This window comes from Salvelinus namaycush, chromosome 29, assembly GCF_016432855.1.
Source record: "Salvelinus namaycush isolate Seneca chromosome 29, SaNama_1.0, whole genome shotgun sequence".
NCBI lineage: Eukaryota > Metazoa > Chordata > Actinopteri > Salmoniformes > Salmonidae > Salvelinus > Salvelinus namaycush.
The window spans coordinates 26,610,856-26,633,236 of record NC_052335.1 but is presented as its reverse complement, the minus strand read 5'-3'; the positions used below and the strand labels follow the sequence as shown (position 1 = coordinate 26,633,236).

General features: G+C 44.9%; 1 protein-coding gene across 1 annotated transcript; it reads right to left on the bottom strand.

Moving 5' to 3' along the window:
- Nucleotides 1-2,519: 2,519 nt before the first annotated feature.
- LOC120024468 (filamin-A-interacting protein 1-like) lies at nucleotides 2,520-21,291 on the bottom strand. Its single transcript, XM_038968718.1, has 5 exons — nucleotides 21,025-21,291; nucleotides 19,113-19,289; nucleotides 18,655-18,833; nucleotides 4,304-7,136; nucleotides 2,520-3,259 (listed from the first exon to the last, which is right to left on the bottom strand). Exons 1-5 carry the CDS (start codon nucleotides 21,271-21,273, stop codon nucleotides 3,059-3,061), a joined length of 3,639 nt encoding a protein of 1,212 aa, XP_038824646.1. The 5' UTR covers nucleotides 21,274-21,291; the 3' UTR covers nucleotides 2,520-3,058.
- Between the last annotated feature and the right edge of the window lie 1,090 nt (nucleotides 21,292-22,381).

Genomic DNA, 22,381 nt, shown 5'->3' with positions numbered 1-22,381 from the left:
AGTCATCCGCATACATAGAAACTCGGGCTTTACTCAAAGTCAGTGGCATGTCGTTAGTAAAAATTGAAAAAGCAAGGGGCCTAAACAGCTAACCTGGAGAATTCCTGATTCTACCTGGATTATATTTGATAGGCTTCCATTAAAGAACACCCTCTGTGTTCTGTTAGACAAGTAACTCTTTATCCACATTATAGCAGGGGGTGTAAAGCCATAACACAAGTTTTTCCAGCAGCAGACTATGATCGATAATGTCAAAAGCTGCACTGAAGTCTAACAAGACAGCCCCCACAATCATTTTATCAACAAGTGGTTTCTTTTCAGCAATTCAACCATGAAAGCCACTCAGTCTCCTCTGAACAGTTGATGTTGAGATGTGTCTGTTATTTGATCTCTGTGAAGCATTTATTTGGGCTGCAATCAGAGGTGCAGTTAATTGCCGATTTCTGAGGCTGGTAACTCTCTAATGAACTTATCCTCTGCAGCAGAGGTATTTGAGCTTATTTGAGCTCTTCTTGAGCTTGGTCTTTTACCAAATAGGGCCATATTCCATATACCAGCTCTACCTTGTCACAACACAACTGATTGGCTCAAACGCATTAAGAAGGATAGAAATTCCACAAATTAACTTTTAACAATGCACACCTGTTAATTGAAATACATTCCAGGTGACTACCTCATGAAGCTGGTTGAAAGAATGCCAAGAGTGTGCAGAGCTGTCAGTGGTCAAGGCAAAGTGTGCCTACTTCGAAGAATCGCAAATATACATTTTCTTTTGATTTGTTTAACACTTCTTTGGTTACTACATGATTCTATATGTGTTATTTCATAGTTTTGATGTCTTTACTATTATTCTACAATGTAGAAAATAGTAAAAAAGAAAAACCCTTGAATGAGAAGAGGTGTCCAAACTTTTGACTGGTACTGTATGTATTTTTTTAACTGACAATTAAAATCAATCAATCAATCCAAGCGGTGGAGCGGTTAATTGATGAATGGAAAGAGACATCTGTTACAAAACAGAAAAAAGTTTAATGACATTCTGAGATTGTCAAACCAATCCTTCGATACTGCGTAAGCCTACAAAGTCGGGAGGGATGTATTTTGGGATGTATTTTCTGTTTCTCGAGAATGACAGTTTATTTATTGTGGTGTTAAAACACAAACCATGATATTGAAGTGCCCAAAGTCAGTATGCTTTGTTTCTTGGTTGTGTGATGCATTGGCACAGAAACCTGTTAATGGAAAATTTGTTGCATATATTTTATATAATTATAAATATGGCATGAAAATGTAGAACATCTGATTTCCCCTTAGCTGATCATCGTCTCCGGCCAGCTCTGATTGTAGTGTAATGAAAAATGCAGGGAGAGTGAGCTCGTCTGTGGTGGTCGGCGAACCCTCAACCTTCTGGCCTATAGCCCTGCGTGGCATCGACTGTTCCACAAAAGCATGCTGAAGTGGCAAAGTTAATATTTACATTTATAAACACAGGGTTGCTACAGTTATTGTTATTTGTGGTCGTAAACATTATCTTTAGTTAATTCAATGAGAGGGGAGGGTGTTCAATTTGTTTTACAGTACAAGGGGAGGGTCATGTGAAAATATTTTTTACTTTGGGGAGGGAGATGCATTTTGTTTTTTAATGACACCTTGAGTTGGACCAGCCCCTCCCACCCAGTAAATTCCAATCTGTCCCTAAAACATTATGGACATGCAAGATTACAGATGAAGAGTTCATTTTTGCTTAGTATTCTCTGACATGCTGTAAGCCATTTTGCAGATGTCATTCTACAGAGCAGTCACAGAGCCAGATAGAGGACTCATCATGGATGTAACCCATTTTAGCATGTACATTGCCATTGAGGGCTTGCACCATGCTTGCTCTATTTTACAGTAGTCAAAGTAGTCAACCGGGTCGGGATTTCTATGGGTCGTAGCCTCGATGGCGCTGCCCATGCTGTCACAGACGCTGTAATGGTACAGATGTAAAGATGAGTCCTCTATGAGAGTAGTATGGATAAAACACTATGGATGGTTTCCTGTTTGTTACTCTCACTCTCCTGCTTTCACAAAATTATTTATTTAGTGAACATCAAGAAGATTTTGCATTGTAATATCTCCACATGAATAATATAAACAAACAGTCGTACTTTATTCCAAAGAAAAATATATTTTTTAAATGTGGCACAAATTAAGTGTTGTTGATGACTGATCAAAATGTATTTTACACACGAAATTCATAAGAGCTACTGTACCGTTTTCCAAAACCTCCATAAGAAATGGTGAAATAAACTAAAATATTAAAGGCCCAGTGCAGTCAAAAATGTGATTATCCTGTGTTTTTTATATATATATATATATAATATATATATTTCCACACTATGAGGTTGAAATAATACTGTGAATATGATGATAATGCCCTTTTGGTGTAAGAGCTGTTTGAAAAGACAGCTAATTTTCAGTTTTCCCCTCCCCACTCAGACCATTCCCATAAATTCTTGCTTGAGAAATTGTCCTATGCTAAGATGCTATTTTTGTTTCTTTTTGACCATTTTAATTGAAAACAATCACACTAAGGTACTTAATTTTTACCCAGAAAGTATTTGATATTGAGAGAAAAAATGTCTACATTAGACCTTTAACAACATGAATTATGAAACCAAAAAATATCAACAACTCTCAGTGTGACAACACGCCTGATGAGGGACTAATAACATTGTGTCAATCAAAACAAAAAGCATTGCATTCTGGGCAGATTAAAACATGCATTCTGGTCAACGTGCCACACAGCCTGATCGAAATCGACATGGATATACAAATATTTTTGGAAAACATACATAACTACAATACAATCTCATTTCAATGTGCTTTGCCCCAATGTTTGAAATGCAGAAAAGGGACGTGTGTGTTTCTGATAGAGCTGTTCTCTGTGTATCTGTGAGCAGATGAAGTCCAACGCCGGCTACAGTATCCTGTCTGTTTTTGGCTGGCAACAGACTGGTCATAATCATGGGGGACTCTGAGTCCATAGATAGATAGTGGGGGCAGCATGTGGCCCTCAGCACTTCCCTCCCCCTGAGGAGGTAGAGCTGCAGACTGTTGACCTCTTCAGTTCAATTTTCATAGACTGGCTCTCGGCTCGCGACTCTAACCGTGTCACAGTGGAAACGCCTGTCACAACTGCCTTGCCTGTTTTCATACCTTTTGGCATAGGGATTCGTGTGGCCGTGGCCCGAGATGACTGCACATCCACCCCGGGCTGAAAGGAATCACACAAAGTAAGACAAAAGCACAGACAGAAAAGGTTTTTTCAAGCACAATAGCAGCAACAACTTTGTGTACATTTGGTGGAAGCAAATTCAAGCTGGCAAGCTATATACTTGTTGCTGTGAGACCACTGTTTTATCATTGTTAAAACAGTGTTGCAGAATTACATGTAAATGAAAGAAATACATTTACACTGATTCAAGAGGAATGACAAGAGTTGGCCATCTTGGATATTGGTTTTGATTAGAATTGCAATATAATTGAAGTGTTCCATTTCTTATCTTTCAAAAAGCTTCCATCCATAAAGAGCTTCTTTTAAATCTAGCTGTATGAAATGCCACAATGTTACCATAGTTACCATAGCTCACCTCACACTTCACAGCATTAGGAAAGTGCATTTCAAAGCTAGCATCCCATTAACAGAACTTGGGATAAGATATTATACACTACAGTAAGCTGGTCTTATTGCTGATGTGCAGGTCAGCCCACTTTAGTAGTCAAACATCCAAATTGGTCATCACTGGTCTATTTTGGGTTAAAAGGAAGGAACATGTCAGTTTGTGCCAGTAGAAACTGGTATGTCAAAACAAGGCCCTTTAAGAGTGGCATTTTTATGTTGGGGATATGCATCTCAATTCATTCCAGTGTTAGTATTGGTACAGTAATACGTAATATAAGAAGTGTATTTATTTTGGTATACCTGGAAACAGTGCTATCTAGGGAGCAGACCCCACCTGATATCATTTTGAAACATTTAAGAAGCAACTGAAATATAGAAGATTGGATATCATTTAGATTGTTTTATCTGAAAAGAAAGTCACATAATTGAACATAAATACTTTGTTACTAATAATGGAATAGAATGTACTTAGCCTACCATCTGTAAATGACTACATCCAATCAATTTCTAAATTGTGCAATAAAAAGCCTCTGTTAGTGAGACAGTGTTTGTTCAAATCATCATATAAAGGGACAGAGAGAGAGAGAGAGAGATAGGGGAGGGCTTATGTAAATATACTAGATTTTGAATACTCACCACAGACTGAGTTGGCCTGGAGAGGGCAGAGGTGATGGGGGTGATGGTGATGCTGCTGGTCAATTTGCTTGGCGTAGTCTTCCCAGGCATGGTGGTGTTGTTGGGGTGACATGGGGAGCGCAGCACCGTACCTGTGGGTGCCTCCTTGCTCTCTGTGCTCACACTAAGGGGTCTTACTGTCACCGTGGAGCTGCTACTGCTGCGGTGTGATGGCCTCTTGAACTGAGCTCCCAGATGGATGTGGATCTTGTTGTCCTCTGTGGTGGTGATGATACTGGCATTGGAGTTGTAGTTTCGGACAGGTGTGGGCACTGTCTGCTTCTCTGGGGTCACCTTGAACACAGCCCGGCCCATGGTGCTCATGTCATGGGGCTCAAGGGATGCGGAGGCAAAGGCCACTGGAGTGGTGTTCACTGTGATGATGGAGACGGGGGAGAGAGGTCTGTTCGAGTCTGAGTAGGAGGAGCCCTTACTCCTGTCTGGGGACATGGCCCTGGAGATGGTGGTGATGGTGACTGGAGACTTGCACCGCTCAGGCCCCCCCATCATGCCCTCACCTGGCTTGCTCTTTGAGGACACGGTGGTGGGCTTGGGAACAATGGTGATGCGAGGCCTCTGAAGGCCCAGGGTGGGGATGATGGTGGTGCTGGAGAAGAAGTCCTCAGCACGAGGGCCAGTGATCTCCAAGGAGGCAGTGCTTTTCTCGTGATCGGGGGTCACTCGGATGTGCAGCGGCTGGCCTGGCTTTTGGGACATGGTCAGCTCGGGTGGACGAGGGGAAGAGTCCCCATTAACCTGAGGGGATAGGGTCTTCTCTGGGGTGGTCTGAGTGATCGTCACTGCATCATTCTTTTTCATCCAAGGTATCCAAGATTTTCTCAGGCCCAGATCAGTGGCTGCAGGGGGGTAGCGCTCCAGCACGGTTGCAGGCTTCTTTAGACCCCTCTGCCTCAGGTTGCTCATAATATGGTTCTCCTCCAGGACAGATTTCCTGATGAACACTGCAGGTGTGTCCTCCTCAACAGGCTCATTGACCACTACGTCTGTCTGCACTGCGGTGGAGGTGACTGGGACGTCTACTATCCTCCTCCCATTCATACTGGGACGCAGGGCGCGGCTGTAGCGCTTGGTGACCTCCAGCTCTTTGGTGAGGTTGACCACTTCCTGGCTTAGGCTTTTCTTCTTGTCGTCCTCCTCCAGGAACCTCTGCTGGAGGAGGGAGTAGTCCACCTGCAGCTGGGAGAGCTGGTCCTCCTTGTTCATCAGCTCGTGGATCTTCTCTTTGAGGGCCTGGACGTCTGCCTGCAGGTCTCTGGTTCTGGCCTCTTCTATTTTGCAGCGCATCCTTAACTCGGCCTCCTGGCTCACTGCCTCTCCCTTCTCTATGGCCTTGTTCATGGCAGTCTGACTCTTCATCTCATCCAGCAGCTGAGCGAGAACATTGGCCTTGTCGTGCTCCGTTCGGAACTTCTTCTCCAGTAATTCGTACTCGTCCTCTGTCTTCATCAGGTCACCTTCCACCACCTCTAGCTGTTTTAGGCGGTTTTTGAGTCTTTCGATTTCCTGCGTTAGCTCCTTGACTTTGTTGTGCTCTTCTAGGGATCTTTTGTCCTTATTAGCTCTGCTTTTTAATGATTCTCTTTCTGCCTCCTCTAGCACCTTCATTTGTTTTTTCATCACACCGACCTTGAAGCTAAGATCCCTGCACTTTTCCTCTTCACTTGCGAGTTTCGTTTTGAGGTCATCTTTCTCTTTAGTAAGAGATGTCACTTTTACCTCCATTTTTGATTTCAGTCTGAGGAATTTTTTGCTCTCCTCAATCAACTTTTCTGTGACTTCCATAACCTTACCCTGCTCAGTTTTGAACATCTTATTTAAATCATCGCTCTTTAGCTCCTCCTGTTTAATTCTCTCAGTCATGTTCTTCCTCTCATCCACTAGTATCACTGTAAATGACTTCAACTTCATCAGGTCATCCTTTAGGCCCATCTCTGCTTTTTCAAGTCTCGATTCAGAGTTCTCCAGTTCTTTCATACGGTTTTTCACTGTGTCCAGCTCACCAGCTAAGTCATTTGCCAGTCCTTTCTCTCTTACTATGTTAACATGAAGTGTTGCACACTCTGATTTGTTCGTGTTGAAAGCCCTCTCCAGTTTCTCCAGCTCCCCCATTCTCTTTTGCAATTTCTCCACCTCCAGCCTCAGCTCCCGGCCAGTGGTCTCCTCGTCTTGTAGCCTCTTCCTCAGCTCCCTGGCTTGGCTCTCTGTCTTGGTGATCTCCTCGTCCTTGCCCTCCATCTCCAGGACTCTCTTGCGCAGTGTCTCCAGCTCCGCCATGAGGCTGGAGTTCCCACACCCCCCCTTGCTGATCTTGTCCCTCAGCTCTAGGAGGTCTTCCTCTGACTTCTGCAGTGCCTTGTTGCTTTCCTCCAGCTCCTCGATCCTGTGGGCCAGGCTTGCCAGCTTCAGGCGGAGCTGGCGGCTCTGGGACTCCTGGTTGGCCAGCTTGGCAGTCATCTCCTCACGCTCCTGGGTGAACTTGGCGGCTTTGCACTCTAGCTCCGCCTCGAGTTTGAGGACCTTCTGGCTGTCCTCCTTGGCGTTGCCGCTGACAGCGACCAGTCGCTGTTCTCTCTCCTGGAGCTCGCTGCTGAGGTCCTGGACCTTCTGGCTCTGCTGGTCGATCTGCTCGATGTGGAGCTGCCGCTCGTCCACCAGCATCAGGACAAAGGACTTGAGTTTGACCAGCTCCTCACAGACCTTCTCTAGCCTCCTGCTCTGATCCTTGTCTTTACGAGCCTGGTACACCTTCTCCTGCTCCAGCAGCTCCTTTAATCTGGGAGAGGGAGAGAGAAAGTGACAGAGATAGAGGGAGTGAGAGAGATATGAAGTGTGATTGAAATTGAAATTCTCTATTTGAGATTTTCCGATGTTGCTCCTGATGTAATAATGATTGATCCCCTTCTATATTGAGACACTGTGAATCTACTACATTGTAATTACACCCACAGGAACAGTGTACAGGAACACTGTAGTTACCTACTGCTACATAGCACTTACAACTATTGAACCTATGAGTTTGTAAAGTACAAATAGTAAAAAATAAAAAAGCATTAACAGAATGAATGAAAAAGTATTCTAACTCAACATTTCTCACAAATCTCCAAAGTTGACTAACATTTCAAACATTTATTTGTGATAGGTAGCATGTGAGACACTGAAGTGAACTACACTGTATAGATTGCCCTGTTAGTGTGCACTTGTACATCTCTGTAGTTCCCAGAGTAGTGGAGCATGACCAGACTCAAAATGAGTTCCTTACCCCCAGCCCAGAGTCCCGTGGGCAGTGGTGGGAGCTGGGATGGGAGGCATGCAAGCAGAAGAGATGGCAAAGGCATGATAGGAGAGGGAACAACAGGAGGGCAGATTAGAAGCCTGAGCCCTCATGTGATTCTCCTCAACAGGGATAACCCGTAACCCTGCCCTTCACACAGAGCAAAGGACCACAACATCAGAGATATGCTAGCTAAACTGTAAAAACACAACCAGTGTCCTTAATGTGGCACACTGCCAACCTAGGGACACCGAGTGAACCTTAACGGAATAATGTTAGTAGATGTTTAACTAATCTCTGCGGGAGTCTCTCTCTCCAAGTGCTATAGAGAGAGTCTGCTGCCTGCAACAGGTCCCCATCCATATGGTAGACACACTAGAAACACATTATAATCAGGAGTGAGTCCTGCACATCATTGTCCTTTGCTGAAGCCTGTTACTTTGTATTACAAACATGGCACATTACCCAAATCCACCAGGAGCCGGTCTAACATTGATCGCAGCCAGATTTTGCGGTTTTCTAAAACAGCTTAAGCTATCAGACTTACCGACTGCTAGTCAGGAGGGATGCATAGCAGGTAGGTCCATGCCTAGTGTGTTTTGGATAGTGCAGGAGCTGAGCTGTATGCAGGCAGGCAGCGGCTCTCTCTCACAGGGTCATGAGAGGGCCCCCACTCCACAGGGACTTAGCCATCACATTCCAAACATGTCATCAATGGACAATGAAAGGTGAATGTTGTGTAAAACTAGCCCTGCTCCACTTGCGGGTGGTGATGTCATCCCTCCTCCCATTCATGGAACAGAATGGTGCTGCCCTTGTTTGGCCACAGAGGAGGAGTTCAAGCCAGGGGGGAAGGCTTTTCACACTATCTTTCCTGTTCCCCTCTTTCTTTTCTTTCTCTCTCCTCCAACAGAGAGGGGGAATTGTATTTGTGAGAAATAAGGTAGCAGCCTTCTGGTCTAAAAGGCAGCAGCCTTTTAGACCAGAGGTTTTAGTGATACTAAGTTAGCAGTGTCTTTCCGCTTCCCATACACTAGCTGGTGTCTTGCCTGACCCAATTGTCTCTTGTTCTTCTTGCGACCAACCGTGTTTCCATAGAAACAAGGCAACAAGGGGAAAGTTTTGTTTCAGGAGAACAATGTCACACTAGTGCCAGACCCTCTAGTTCATTATCTTCTGTCCCTTGAATGCAAAGGGAAGCAAAGTGGTAGAACAACATCAACATGTCTGTCTGTGTAGGATGCTGCTACTACATCCATAGTACACAGTGTAATTAATATATGCCAAGATCCCAAGGTGGGATAAAAGTAGACCAGAAAGACTCCTGCCATATGGGCCAAGCTCTTGTTTCTGTACCGTAAGGAAGCTTGATGAATAAATACACCCCCTGGACAGAACGCTAGTCTGTCGCAGGAAGATTGCAGATATTTGCAGCACTACAATGCTCTCACCATTAAAGCACATACAGGATCTCTCACCCACACTACAGTTCCTGGTTGGGGAGCAACACTTGTGGTCTTGTTAAAATGGAATCATGCAAATACCACACAGACGATGTCACTCGTCATATGAATCCTAAAACCTGCGTCACGAGGTCCAGGGTGGCCTTCAACACAATCTGCCTGGCAGCTGTTGAGGAGAAAAGGCTCCAGATTAAGGGAAATAGAGGAATTAACTGTTGCATGACTCCCCACAAATATTTACCATTAGCTACCACTGCATTTCAGGAGAGAGGAATTATACAACAAGGCTACTTCAAGGTATGCAGAAAATCTTACTGAGGAGACCACGTTTGCATTCCAAATGGCACCCTATTCCCTTTATAGTCCACTACTTATGACTAATATTGTTGTGCTACAAGATACTCCCTGGATTCCACCATTCTCAGTGGTAATGGTACTGTTTCATGGCATTATGAATACTTTATCAGATGACCAGTGTGTTTCCTGGTGGTCAGGGCTATCCATAGGCATTCTGTTGACAGAGGCCTATCAGTGACGTCTAGCAGAGAAGGTCCAAACCTCCCATATCACATGTCTGTGGCCAAAGCCAAGCCCACAGGAGAGACGAAGCTAATGACACACCAATTACTATAACGATCACGATTACTATTAAAAAAAAAACTTTGAACAGAAAGGAAGAAGTCACATTTGAAAAAAACTACTCTACTCAGGGAGAATTGTTTTTCTCTGGGAGAGTATCATCTTGTCAGATTTTGTTTCAGTTTAAAGTAACACATTTGGAAAACAGAGACGGCCATATCAATATATTTTCATTTTGGGAAAACATATCTATCTTCTTGTAAGAATAACTACTGATAGAACATGAGAGGTGGTAGAGGGAGAGGTTCCACCAGAGTGGAGTAGAGTTCTCTCTCTCTCTGTCTCTGTGTGTGCGCTGACTTGCATCCTTTCACAGGTGCTCAGGGTTGTCCAGTCTATGACATCACCTACAGTGAGTGAATCTCTGAGATGACTGCAGCTGGGAGGAATGTGTTATCACACGGTGCTGAGAGAGCGGGGGAGGGGGTTGAGTGGGAGGCGCGGAGGGGAAGGGTCATCGGGGTGGGGGTTGACGGGGGAGGCGCGGAGGGGAAGGGTCAACCGTGAGGGGTGGGGGTTGACGGGGCAATTGCAAATCTGTGCATCAGAGAGCACAAGACAAGAGCATGTAAGTATCTAGTTTGCAGTATACAGACTCTCACAGACAAAGCACATGCTGCTTTACAAAATCTTTAAAAATTCGAGACTGAGAGAAAACCAGAGATGGACATCTGCTCACCAAATGAGTAATGATGTTGAGGTGACAACATGTTTGGAGATGGAGTATAATAATTTTCATGCATTTGAATCGTACAGAGGTCACTAGTCTGTCATTTCCCATGTTGCTGAATGTGACCCACTCAAACCAAATAGGAATATAAAACCCCTCAAATGTATTATTTAAACATGTCATATTTTTAACACTCCCTCTAAGACTCCATTCATATAAACCTAGCTAAAGGCTTTAACTAAATGTATGGTTGTTGGTCAGCTTGTTGTTCTCAGCCTGCTTAAAGGAATACTTTGGGATTTTGAGGCTCTTTAACTAAGTCAAATCAACTTGTGGATAACACTTTTATGTCCAGTATGAAGGAAGTTCGATGTAGTTTCGTGGGCCAATGCTAACTAGCGCAGTGACTGGAAGTCTTCCCATAAGGCTCTGGTCAAAAGTAGTGCACTATGTAGCGAATCCGGTGCCATTCTGGATGCTGGGCTGTATGTCTGAAAAACACAAGAGTGTATGCCGGGAAGCGTCGGTGTCTGGCATTTACTGTCTGGCAGAGTGGGTAACATCCTCTTGTCTATTTCTCACAAACAGAGATAGAAACGTCTCACCACTGCAGTGGTGGACTTGGTGATTTGGAGGCCCCAGGCAGAGGCCAGTCTGAGGACCCCCTCAGGATTTATAGTAAAGACATGTCATTTATTAACTGTAAAAAATGTATTACCTGCCATGAACACAAACAGTCATGATATTTTCATCTGATTGTCAAACAAGTCACTTAAAAAATGTCCTTGTGACATTCATCCAAAATAATTCCATCATCCGAACGGTGCACTGTGCACCCGTCAACTTTCCTTTAATTAGCAAGTGACTGAAACTACACTGAATCAACGTTGTGAACAGAGTACACCATGGTGGCGGTGGGGTTATGGTATGGGCACAATTGCCCAACTGCATTTTATCTACGTTAATTTGAATGAGACATCACCTCATTTTGTTAAGGTATCTGGGACCAACCAATGCATATCTGTATTCCCAGTCATGTGAAATCCATCGATTAGGGCCTAATGTATTTATTTCAATTGACTGACTTCCTTATATGAACTGTAACTCCTTTGCAATTGTTGCATGTTCTCACCGAAGACAGCATCCAAGCAAGCAAAACATCGCCCCCTTTGTCTTACTATATGTAGCCCATGTATCTGATGCTGTCAGGACAAAAAGAGTATGACATGCCATAATCTTTTTGGCCAGACAGCATCAGATACATGGGCTACACGTACATGTCCTCTGCCTCGACGATTGCAGTATTATCAGCAGCACCTGTCTTTTTACTAAAGAAATGCCTATTGTATCCACCTGGAGTCTAAGGGCCCGAGGCTGGGTTTCTACTAAGCTAACATATGGAATTGTTTTAAGATGGTCATACCAATGATTATTTAGCTATTTGATTTTCAATTTTTAGTAACCATGCAGGAATAAAAACTACAGGTATATATTATTTGATCAAACACTGCTATTAGCCCATAGAAAAGCCTTTTAATAACCGATTCATACATGCCAAAACGGATAGTGAAAATGTAATCAAAAGGAAGGATGTTTTGAAGTGTCTGTCCTATATCTGAGAGATATAAGAAGCCATCAAAAAAGATGTATACCTTTTACGTGGAAATGCCCTAGTCACTTCCATATATTTTTCGTCCCTCTACCGGGGTTACTTTCAGACGAGTCTCGTGGCACTTGTGGGGGTTGTAGAGCAGATCGTGCTCATAAGATTCTCATCTTTCCAGAGAGGGGTATGTCCCAAACCGTTTGGATGCTTCAGATGCTTTCGTGAGAAGACTGATTTTCAGGATGTCTCCTGGTCTGACAAACATCACTGTAGTTCGGCCACCTTCCACCACAGATACATTTTGATGTGGATTTTTTTTTATGCCTTGAGCGGAGCATGAGGGTGGAGAAATTAAGTTAAAATTAAATTAAGAAATTAATTAACTCCAATCAAGTGGAGAAATTAGAAAATAAAATGTTTTAGAAAATATATAAAAATGATGCACAGCTCATGAGGCCCCTTGACGATGTGAGGCCTGAGGCAATTACCTCTTCTGCCTAATGGTAAGTCAGCCAGTGCACTACTGAAGGAGCATGTATGTATTTGCATGTACGGAAATGTAACGAACAACATGTGAAAAACATATGAACAAGAGGCAATTAAATAATTAAGTACAAGGTCATTCATTATTGAAAATTATAATTGACTGAAATTATTTGCGTACACAGCGTTTATTTGGAAACGCAGGGCAGCTTTTTTCTCATAGAAGAAGACATATACAACACAATTTGTTCCTCAAATAGGAACGGCCAACCATCAGTTCCTTACATAAGCCCACTAGTCAATAAGCATGCAACCCACTGTCAAAACACTACCATATTTTCATGTTGTGGGTAAACGGTTCAGTGAGGCATGAGTTCTTGCCATTGGGGAGTGTTTTACACCTGGAGTAGCACTGTAGTGTTCTGATGGTGAGGGGCCATTCATGGCCATGCATTATCAGATAGATCCCTGCTCTGGGTCTTATCACATTACTCAGATTACTGATTTCAGTTTAATGCATTCAGTTGTGCAACTGACTAGGTATCCCCCTTTCCTCTTTGTACATAGGTGATGATGTCAGTGGTTCTGTCCTGACTTGCAGGTCTTTAAGTCTACATCCCAAATGGCACCCTATTCCTTACATAGTGCACTACCTTTAACCGGAGCCCTATAGGCCCTGATCAAAAGTAGGTCACTACATACGGAACAGGGTACCACTGAGGCACTTTACTGGGGGCCAGATTAGATTGACATCTGGATTCCACCTCTGTTATGAGCCTCATAAATTCCGCTTTGGAGCATCATGCTGGTATTGGATTTTTTAAATCTCTTCTACATCTTCTTGTTTTAAAGTAGCTGTCCAGTGTTCCCAGATTTCTATGAAATATGACCTATAATTACCATATGGGTGAAATAGTTTTCCTTCCAGAAAATGGTAATTAAGTATGTTAAAAATCAGCTTTTCTGTGTTGGAATGGTGTGGGCGTACCCCAACAACAGAATGGTGTTGGCGTATACCAGTCATAAAAAATATTCATGCGAGTAGACCGCTGATTGGCCAGTTTAGGAGACATCATCCTCCATGAGGAAATAGCAAGTATTTTTTAAACAGTTTGTTTCAGATACAAGTTTTCTGTTTTTTTTTTAATATATATTTTTTCAATTTATACTTTGGCCACAAATACGAGTATAGGATGGGTCAACGACATTTTTTGGGTATGAGTTAACAGAATATGAACTTTTAAAAGTGAGATTTTCACTGGACAGTTACTTTAAAACCATAGCCAAAAACATAGTTGGTCTCACAGTAGGATAAGTGTATTTGATGGGAAATGACAGCTTGTTAATAATAAAGGTAAATGGGTGTGTTATTAATATAACAGCAATGCCATTAGAAAAGTAATCTAAGTAATATTGCCATAATACTGTGAATCATAGCTATAGCAACATATATTTCACTATGTCAGTACCTCTTTATATGGTTACGTCAGGGCTCTCCAACCCTGTTCCTGGAGAATCGGATTAGTTACAACTGGGGTTGGAGTGAAAACCTACAGGAGGGTAGCTCTCCAGGAACAGGGTTGGAGTAAAAACCTACAGGAGGGTAGCTCTCCAGGAACAGGGTTGGAGAGCGTGGCACTGCCTGGTCCTGGTGTGTCTTTTTTATTGGTTGAGTTTATTCATCACTCTATTGAGCCATGACTTCGCCCTCATCAACAGGGCCTTGCAGGACCCCTTAGGGCCTCTTTCCAGCCCTTTGAGGGGTTCACTTGCTCGGGTGTCTTTACACGCTATGTCAGGGCTCTTCGAAGCTGCCTCTGTCTCATGTACAGCTTTGTCCCTCGCTCTTTGTCTGGTATTGCTTTGGCAGACCTGCTTGATGGGGACTGTGTGTGTGTGTGTGTGTGTGTGTGTGTGTGTGTGTGTGTGTGTGTGTGTGTGTGTATACAGTATATATATATATATCTATATATATATATATATATATATATATATATGCCTGTATGCCTTTGTGCGTGCCTGTGTGTGTAAGCGTATGTGTTTGGGGGCTGGTGGTGAGGGGGATGAATCAGAGGGGGCAAGCGACGGGACTTATCTTGTGTGGGAACAGGCAGTAGACGAGACTGGAGAGTGTGTTGGTTTTACTATCTATGTGGGGACCAGAAGTCCTAGCAAGGATAGTAAATCAAGGAAAATTCTGACAAGTTGGGACATTATGCCGTTCCACACAAGGAATAAAAACTATTTCAGGCTTATAGTTTAGGGTTAGAATTAGGGTTAAAATTAGGTGTTAAGGGTTAGGTTTGGGATTAAAGTTAAGTTAGGTTTAGGGTTAGGGAAAATAGAATTTGGAATGGGAATCAAATGTTTGGTCCCCACAAGGATAGGAAAACAAATGTATGTGTGTGTGTGAGAGACAGAGAGACAGAGAGGAGCTGTAGCATGGCATCAGAGCAGAGGGCTGTGATGTGTGTGTGAGAGACAGAGAGGAGCTGTAGCATGGCATCAGAGCAGAGGGCTGTGATGTGTGAGAGAGAGACAGAGAGGAGCTGTAGCATGGCATCAGAGCTGAGGGCTGTGATGTGTGTGTGAGAGACAGAGAGGAGCTGTAGCATGGCATCAGAGCAGAGGGCTGTGATGTGTGTGTGAGAGAGACAGAGAGGAGCTGTAGCATGGCATCAGAGCAGAGGGCTGTGATGTGTGTGTGAGAGAGGGACAGAGAGGAGCTGTAGCATGGCATCAGAGCAGTGGGCTGTGATGTGTGTGTGAGAGACAGAGAGGAGCTGTAGCATGGCATCAGAGCAGAGGGCTGTGATGTGTGTGTGAGAGACAGAGAGGAGCTGTAGCATGGCATCAGAGCAGAGGGCTGTGATGTGTGTGTGTGTGAGAGACAGAGAGGAGCTGTAGCATGGCATCAGAGCAGAGGGCTGTGATGTGTGTGTGTGTGTGTGAGAGACAGAGAGGAGCTGTAGCATGGCATCAGAGCAGAGGGCTGTGATGTGTGTGTGTGTGTGTGAGAGACAGAGAGGAGCTGTAGCATGGCATCAGAGCAGAGGGCTGTGATGTGTGTGTGAGAGACAGAGAGGAGCTGTAGCATGGCATCAGAGCAGAGGGCTGTGATGTGTGTGTGTGTGTGTGTGAGAGACAGAGAGGAGCTGTAGCATGGCATCAGAGCAGAGGGCTGTGATGTGTGTGTGTGTGAGAGACAGAGAGGAGCTGTAGCATGGCATCAGAGCAGAGGGCTGTGATGTGTGTGTGTGAGACAGAGAGGAGCTGTAGCATGGCATCAGAGCAGAGGGCTGTGATGTGTGTGTGTGAGAGAGACAGAGAGGAGCTGTAGCATGGCATCAGAGCAGAGGGCTGTGATGTGTGTGTGTGAGAGAGAGACAGAGAGGAGCTGTAGCATGGCATCAGAGCAGAGGGCTGTGATGTGTGTGTGAGAGACAGAGAGGAGCTGTAGCATGGCATCAGAGCAGAGGGCTGTGATGTGTGTGTGAGAGACAGAGAGGAGCTGTAGCATGGCATCAGAGCAGAGGGCTGTGATGTGTGTGTGAGAGACAGAGAGGAGCTGTAGCATGGCATCAGAGCAGAGGGCTGTGATGTGTGTGTGTGTGAGAGACAGAGAGGAGCTGTAGCATGGCATCAGAGCAGAGGGCTGTGATGTGTGTGTGAGAGAGAGACAGAGAGGAGCTGTAGCATGGCATCAGAGCAGAGGGCTGTGATGTGTGTGTGAGAGACAGAGAGGAGCTGTAGCATGGCATTAGAGCAGAGGGCTGTGATGTGTGAGAGAGAGACAGAGAGGAGCTGTAGCATGGCATCAGAGCAGAGGGCTGTGATGTGTGTGTGAGAGACAGAGAGGAGCTGTAGCATGGCATCAGAGCAGAGGGCTGTGATGTGTGTGTGAGAGACAGAGAGGAGCTGTAGCATGGCATTAGAGCAGAGGGCTGTGATGTGTGAGAGAGAGACAGAGAGGAGCTGTAGCATGGCATCAGAGCAGAGGGCTGTGATGTGTGTGTGTGTGTGTGTGAGAGACAGAGAGGAGCTGTAGCATGGCATCAGAGCAGAGGCCTGTGATGTGTGTGTGTGTGAGAGACAGAGAGGATCTGTAGCATGGCATCAGAGCAGAGGGCTGTGATGTGTGTGTGAGAGACAGAGAGGAGCTGTAGCATGGCATTAGAGCAGAGGGCTGTGATGTGTGAGAGAGAGACAGAGAGGAGCTGTAGCATGGCATCAGAGCAGAGGGCTGTGATGTGTGTGTGAGAGACAGAGAGGAGCTGTAGCATGGCATCAGAGCAGAGGGCTGTGATGTGTGTGTGAGAGACAGAGAGCAGCTGTAGCATGGCATTAGAGCAGAGGGCTGTGATGTTTGAGAGAGAGACAGAGAGGAGCTGTAGCATGGCATCAGAGCAGAGGGCTGTGATGTGTGTGTGAGAGACAGAGAGGAGCTGTAGCATGGCATCAGAGCAGAGGGCTGTGATGTGTGAGAGAGAGACAGAGAGGAGCTGTAGCATGGCATCAGAGCAGAGGGCTGTGATGTGTGTGTGAGAGAGAGACAGAGAGGAGCTGTAGCATGGCATCAGAGCAGAGGGCTGTGATGTGTGTGTGAGAGAGAGACAGAGAGGAGCTGTAGCATGGCATCAGAGCAGAGGGCTGTGATGTGTGTGTGTGAGAGAGACAGAGAGGAGCTGTAGCATGGCATCAGAGCAGAGGGCTGTGATGTGTGTGTGAGAGACAGAGAGGAGCTGTAGCATGGCATTAGAGCAGAGGGCTGTGATGTGTGAGAGAGAGACAGAGAGGAGCTGTAGCATGGCATCAGAGCAGAGGGCTGTGATGTGTGAGAGAGAGACAGAGAGGAGCTGTAGCATGGCATCAGAGCAGAGGGCTGTGATGTGTGTGTGAGAGACAGAGAGGAGCTGTAGCATGGCATCAGAGCAGAGGGCTGTGATGTGTGAGAGAGAGAGAGAGACAGAGAGGAGCTGTAGCATGGCATCAGAGCAGAGGGCTGTGATGTGTGTGTGAGAGACAGAGAGGAGCTGTAGCATGGCATCAGAGCAGAGGGCTGTGATGTGTGTGAGAGAGAGAGACAGAGAGGAGCTGTAGCATGGCATCAGAGCAGAGGGCTGTGATGTGTGTGTGTGAGAGAGAGACAGAGAGGAGCTGTAGCATGGCATCAGAGCAGAGGGCTGTGATGTGTGTGTGAGAGACAGAGAGGAGCTGTAGCATGGCATCAGAGCAGAGGGCTGTGATGTGTGTGAGAGAGAGAGACAGAGAGGAGCTGTAGCATGGCATCAGAGCAGAGGGCTGTGATGTGTGTGTGTGTGAGAGAGAGACAGAGAGGAGCTGTAGCATGGCATCAGAGCAGAGGGCTGTGATGTGTGTGTGAGAGAGAGACAGAGAGGAGCTGTAGCATGGCATCAGAGCAGAGGGCTGTGATGTGTGTGTGTGTGTGAGAGAGAGAGGAGCTGTAGCATGGCATCAGAGCAGAGGGCTGTGATGTGTGTGTGTGTGTGTGAGAGAGAGAGGAGCTGTAGCATGGCATCAGAGCAGAGGGCTGTGATGTGTGAGAGAGAGACAGAGAGGAGCTGTAGCATGGCATCAGAGCAGAGGGCTGTGATGTGTGACGGTGTGTGAGAGAGAGAGAGACAGAGAGGAGCTGTAGCATGGCATCAGAGCAGAGGGCTGTGATATGTGTGTGTGAGAGAGAGAGAGAGACAGAGAGGAGCTATGGCATGGCATCAGAGCAGAGGGCTGTGATGTGTGTGTGTGTGAGAGAGAGAGTGAGAGAGAGAGAGAGACAGAGAGGAGCTGTAGCATGGCATCAGAGCAGAGGGCTGTGATGTGTGTGTGTGTGAGAGAGAGACAGAGAGGAGCTGTAGCATGGCATCAGAGCAGAGGGCTGTGATGTGTGTGTGTGTGAGAGAGAGACAGAGAGGAGCTGTAGCATGGCATCAGAGCAGAGGGCTGTGATGTGTGACGGTGTGATAGTGACGCCAACCCTCTCCCACCATGGCTGAGATTGATTTCTCTTTCATCCCTCATCATGTCCTGTTTCTCAACATCCCCGTGACACACAACCAATTCTGTAGTAAACATGATGTACGTACTCGCATGGAATGAGATGGGAACAGGTAAATCTCACTCACACACACTTCCCCTCACCTCTCCCTCTCCTGTTCCAGTAGGTTGGTGAAGTCATCACTCTTGTTCATGAAGTCGGTGTGTTTGCGTTTCTCATTGTCCAGCTCGTTAACCGTGCGGCGGTGACACTTCTCAGCCAGCAGCAGCTGCTCCAGCATACGCCTATAAGTCTCGCGATGCTTGTCCTCCAGCCGGTCCAACTGATCACCATATTAGAGGGTCTTCAATGACAACCACCATGGTTTCATCCCAAATGGCACCTTAATACCAAATTAGTGGACTACTTTTGACCAGGGCCCATATGGTCAAAAGTAGTGCACTAATTAGGGAATAGGGAGCCATTTGTCTGACTCATTCATACACTGGTATCTATCCAATATATTCATTAAACATTGACTTGTTTATTAACACAGCTAATGGCTAGCTATATTTAATCTATATTCATTTTGATATACATTTCTATTGTGGAACTGCCTTGCCTCTTGCATGGGCATCTGGTAGACGTCATCCCCTAGCGTTGTAGTGTTGTTGGTCAGTAGGCTGTCTCTCTGCAGGGCCTGGAGGGGTTTGATTGGGGCAGCTGAGCCATAATGGGCCCCCAGGGCTTCGGGTTGGGTATGCTCTGACTTCAGCATGTGGATGATATCCTCTCTGGCCTACAGATACGAGGAGCAGGGGGACACGTTAGGTCACCTAAGAACCATTTAAACAGAGAGACAAGGACAATAACCTTCTTTTTACTTTGATCTTCTTTATTCTAGATGACAATAAAACCACTTCAAACTGACAGATGTGGCTTTGTTATTGTGATTAGAGAATGAGGTTTTTGTTTTTTTAAGTGGTTTATGAGCTGTCAGAATGGTTGGAGAATATCCAGGAGAAACCATATACAATTATTTTAAAGTATGATCACCATATTGACATGACCACAGGGTGGGGCAACTATTGAAAATAAACAGTAGATTTGATGGTGTTTTTTCCAGCACTGTGATCAACTCTCCCCACAGGGTGGCGTTGTTCTAGTCAGACCCCTGAGTGTCTCCTTTCATTCAAATGCAATTTTCATAACACAGGCTGTTTCTCAAATGGCACCCTATTCCCTATGTAGTGCACAACTTTTGACCAGAGCCCAAAAGTAGTGGACTATATAGGGTGCCAGTCGGGACACAGTTATACAGCAATACCCTTCTTTATCTCACTCCTTAAACTGTTAATAGAGAGTTGAGTTATCGTCACACCACTGTACTATCATTAGCAAGTCATTTAGATAGTATGAACCATTCTTCCGTGTTGATTAGACATTCAGAGCATGTTGGATTTCAACATGTTCAGGGTTGGAATTCAACATGTTCAGGGTTGGATTTCAACATGTTCAGGGTTGGATTTCAACATGTTCAGGGTTGGATTTCAACATGTTCAGGGTTGGATTTCAACATGTTCAGGGTTAGATTTCAACATGTTCAGGGTTGGATTTCAACATGTTCAGGGTTGGATTTCAACATGTTCAGGGTTGGATTTCAACATGTTCAGGGTTGGATTTCAACATGTTCAGGGTTGGATTTCAACATGTTCAGGGTTGGATTTCAACATGTTCAGGGTTAGATTTCAACATGTTCAGGGTTGGATTTCAACATGTTCAGGGTTGGATTTCAACATGTTCAGGGTTGGATTTCAACATGTTCAGGGTTGGATTTCAACATGTTCAGGGTTGGATTTCAACATGTTCAGGGTTGGATTTCAACATGTTCAGGGTTGGATTTCAACATGTTCAGGGTTGGATTTCAACATGTTCAGGGTTGGATTTCAACATACAGTGTAGTAGGAGGCATGTTGTTTACCCCAAGTTGCAACTTTGGAAAGTCATCAACACACCTAAACAAATCAGCTGGATGGAGTGAGGGTTGAGGATAGAACTGACAGCAGCAGCCCTCTCTCCCTGGAGGTTTGTTTAGAAATGGAACTCTGTTAAGAAAATAATTAGCAGCAGGCTTAACACAGGTCTCTGCTTCTTGCTCATCGGGATCTGCAGAGTGGGGCAGGGTTGGAAGGGACCAGAGTTCATGGCCGCTGACACTGAGGTTGACTCCCCAGCAGTGAGTCAGTAGGATGACTCCTGGTTACACTAACATGTCAAGCCTGACACTGAGATGTTACCACCTGCCAAATATAACCAAAACCACTGACCACAATGTTAGCAGTTAGCACACAGCAGCACAGTGTGAAGAAACTCTGAGTGCATTCCAAATGGCACCCTATTCCCAATATAGTGCACTACCTTTTTTTTTTTACCAGAGCACTATCAAGGGAGTAGGGCACCATTTGGGATGCAGTAATGTTAGAAGTTACAGTAGCTAGCACACAGCAGCACAGTGTCCGTGGCGAACCTCTCACCTGCACCTCTCCCTCCATGACCCCCAGCAGACGGAGAAAGTCCTCCTTAGAGAGGTCCATCACCCATGCTGCATTCTGTTGTCCTCTGCTGCTTTCTGGGGTTCTCTGGGGCCTTTTCACCTTTCCAGGCTCCACCATCTGGATCTTCCTCTCTTTCTGTTTCTCTAGTGTGTTCTCCTCCTCCTCTTTGGTGAAGGCTTTGGTGGGCTGGGTAACCCGGTTTATCTGTCTGTCATCTGGGCCCTCCATGGCTGTGCTGCTCCTGGACCGCATTCTCACCTGCAGGGGGAAGACGGACGACAGGGACTCTGAATCCACAGCCCAAATAGAATATTGGCAATTCCACGGTAACGGAATTGCACTTTGGCATACATTTTAAAGTAAAAAAAACAGAGACAAACAAAAACCATTGATATCAAATTTTAACAAAGCATATAACTCTATGCACAAGGACTACTTTCAACAATTTCCACAGAAAATATTACAAAAACTAATTTAGTGGAAGAACTGTGCAGAGCAAACTTTGGTGACGGAATTATGGTAAAATCTCCCTCAGGGTTTTATGCGACCATGTTTTCCAAAGACTTAAATATCTGCTCAGATTCAAGATTCAAAGTTGTCTGCAGAAAGAATGGGGTGTCAGCTATGACATTGACACCTTGAGTTTGAAAAAATCTCTTATGGTTATTGAATTACAGTAAGTGAAGTGGATTTACACCCGGTAATGGAATTACGGTAACGGAATTACATAATGGGGCCCTGATCTGTACTACACATGAAATGCATAATTATGCATATTAGTGTCATTCTCCTTAAGTTTCACAAGTTTTGACATCAGAGCAGAACAGAGTAGAGTACAGTAAAGTAGAGTACAGTAAAGTAGAGTACAGTAAAGTAAAGAACAGTATAGTTCAGAACAGTACAGTATAGTTCAGTACAGTAGATTATAGTTCAGTGCAGTAGAGTTCAGTACAGTAGAGTTCAGTACAGTAGAATATAGTTCAGTAAAGTAGAGTTTAGTACACTGTACTATACTCTACTTTTCATTACTGTACTGTTCTCTATCACTGTGCTGTGCAGAACTGTACTGTACTCTACTCACTGTACTGTACTTTGCTATCCAAACATGTGAAACTTAAGTCTATGATAGGTTTAGTTTTGGTCCCAGACCGGTCCGTCTGTGAATGTTAACATCAAGACCAGGGTGGACTGACCAAATTTCAACTACTTTTCATCATCCATGGGCGTCCGGTGTCGGTTGGTGCTCAGTAGGTGAGGATGCTGGTTACAGTAAATGGAAAGAGAGAGGGCTCATAGGAGCTGGGAGAGGTGACATTAACTGGAGAGTGAGACACAG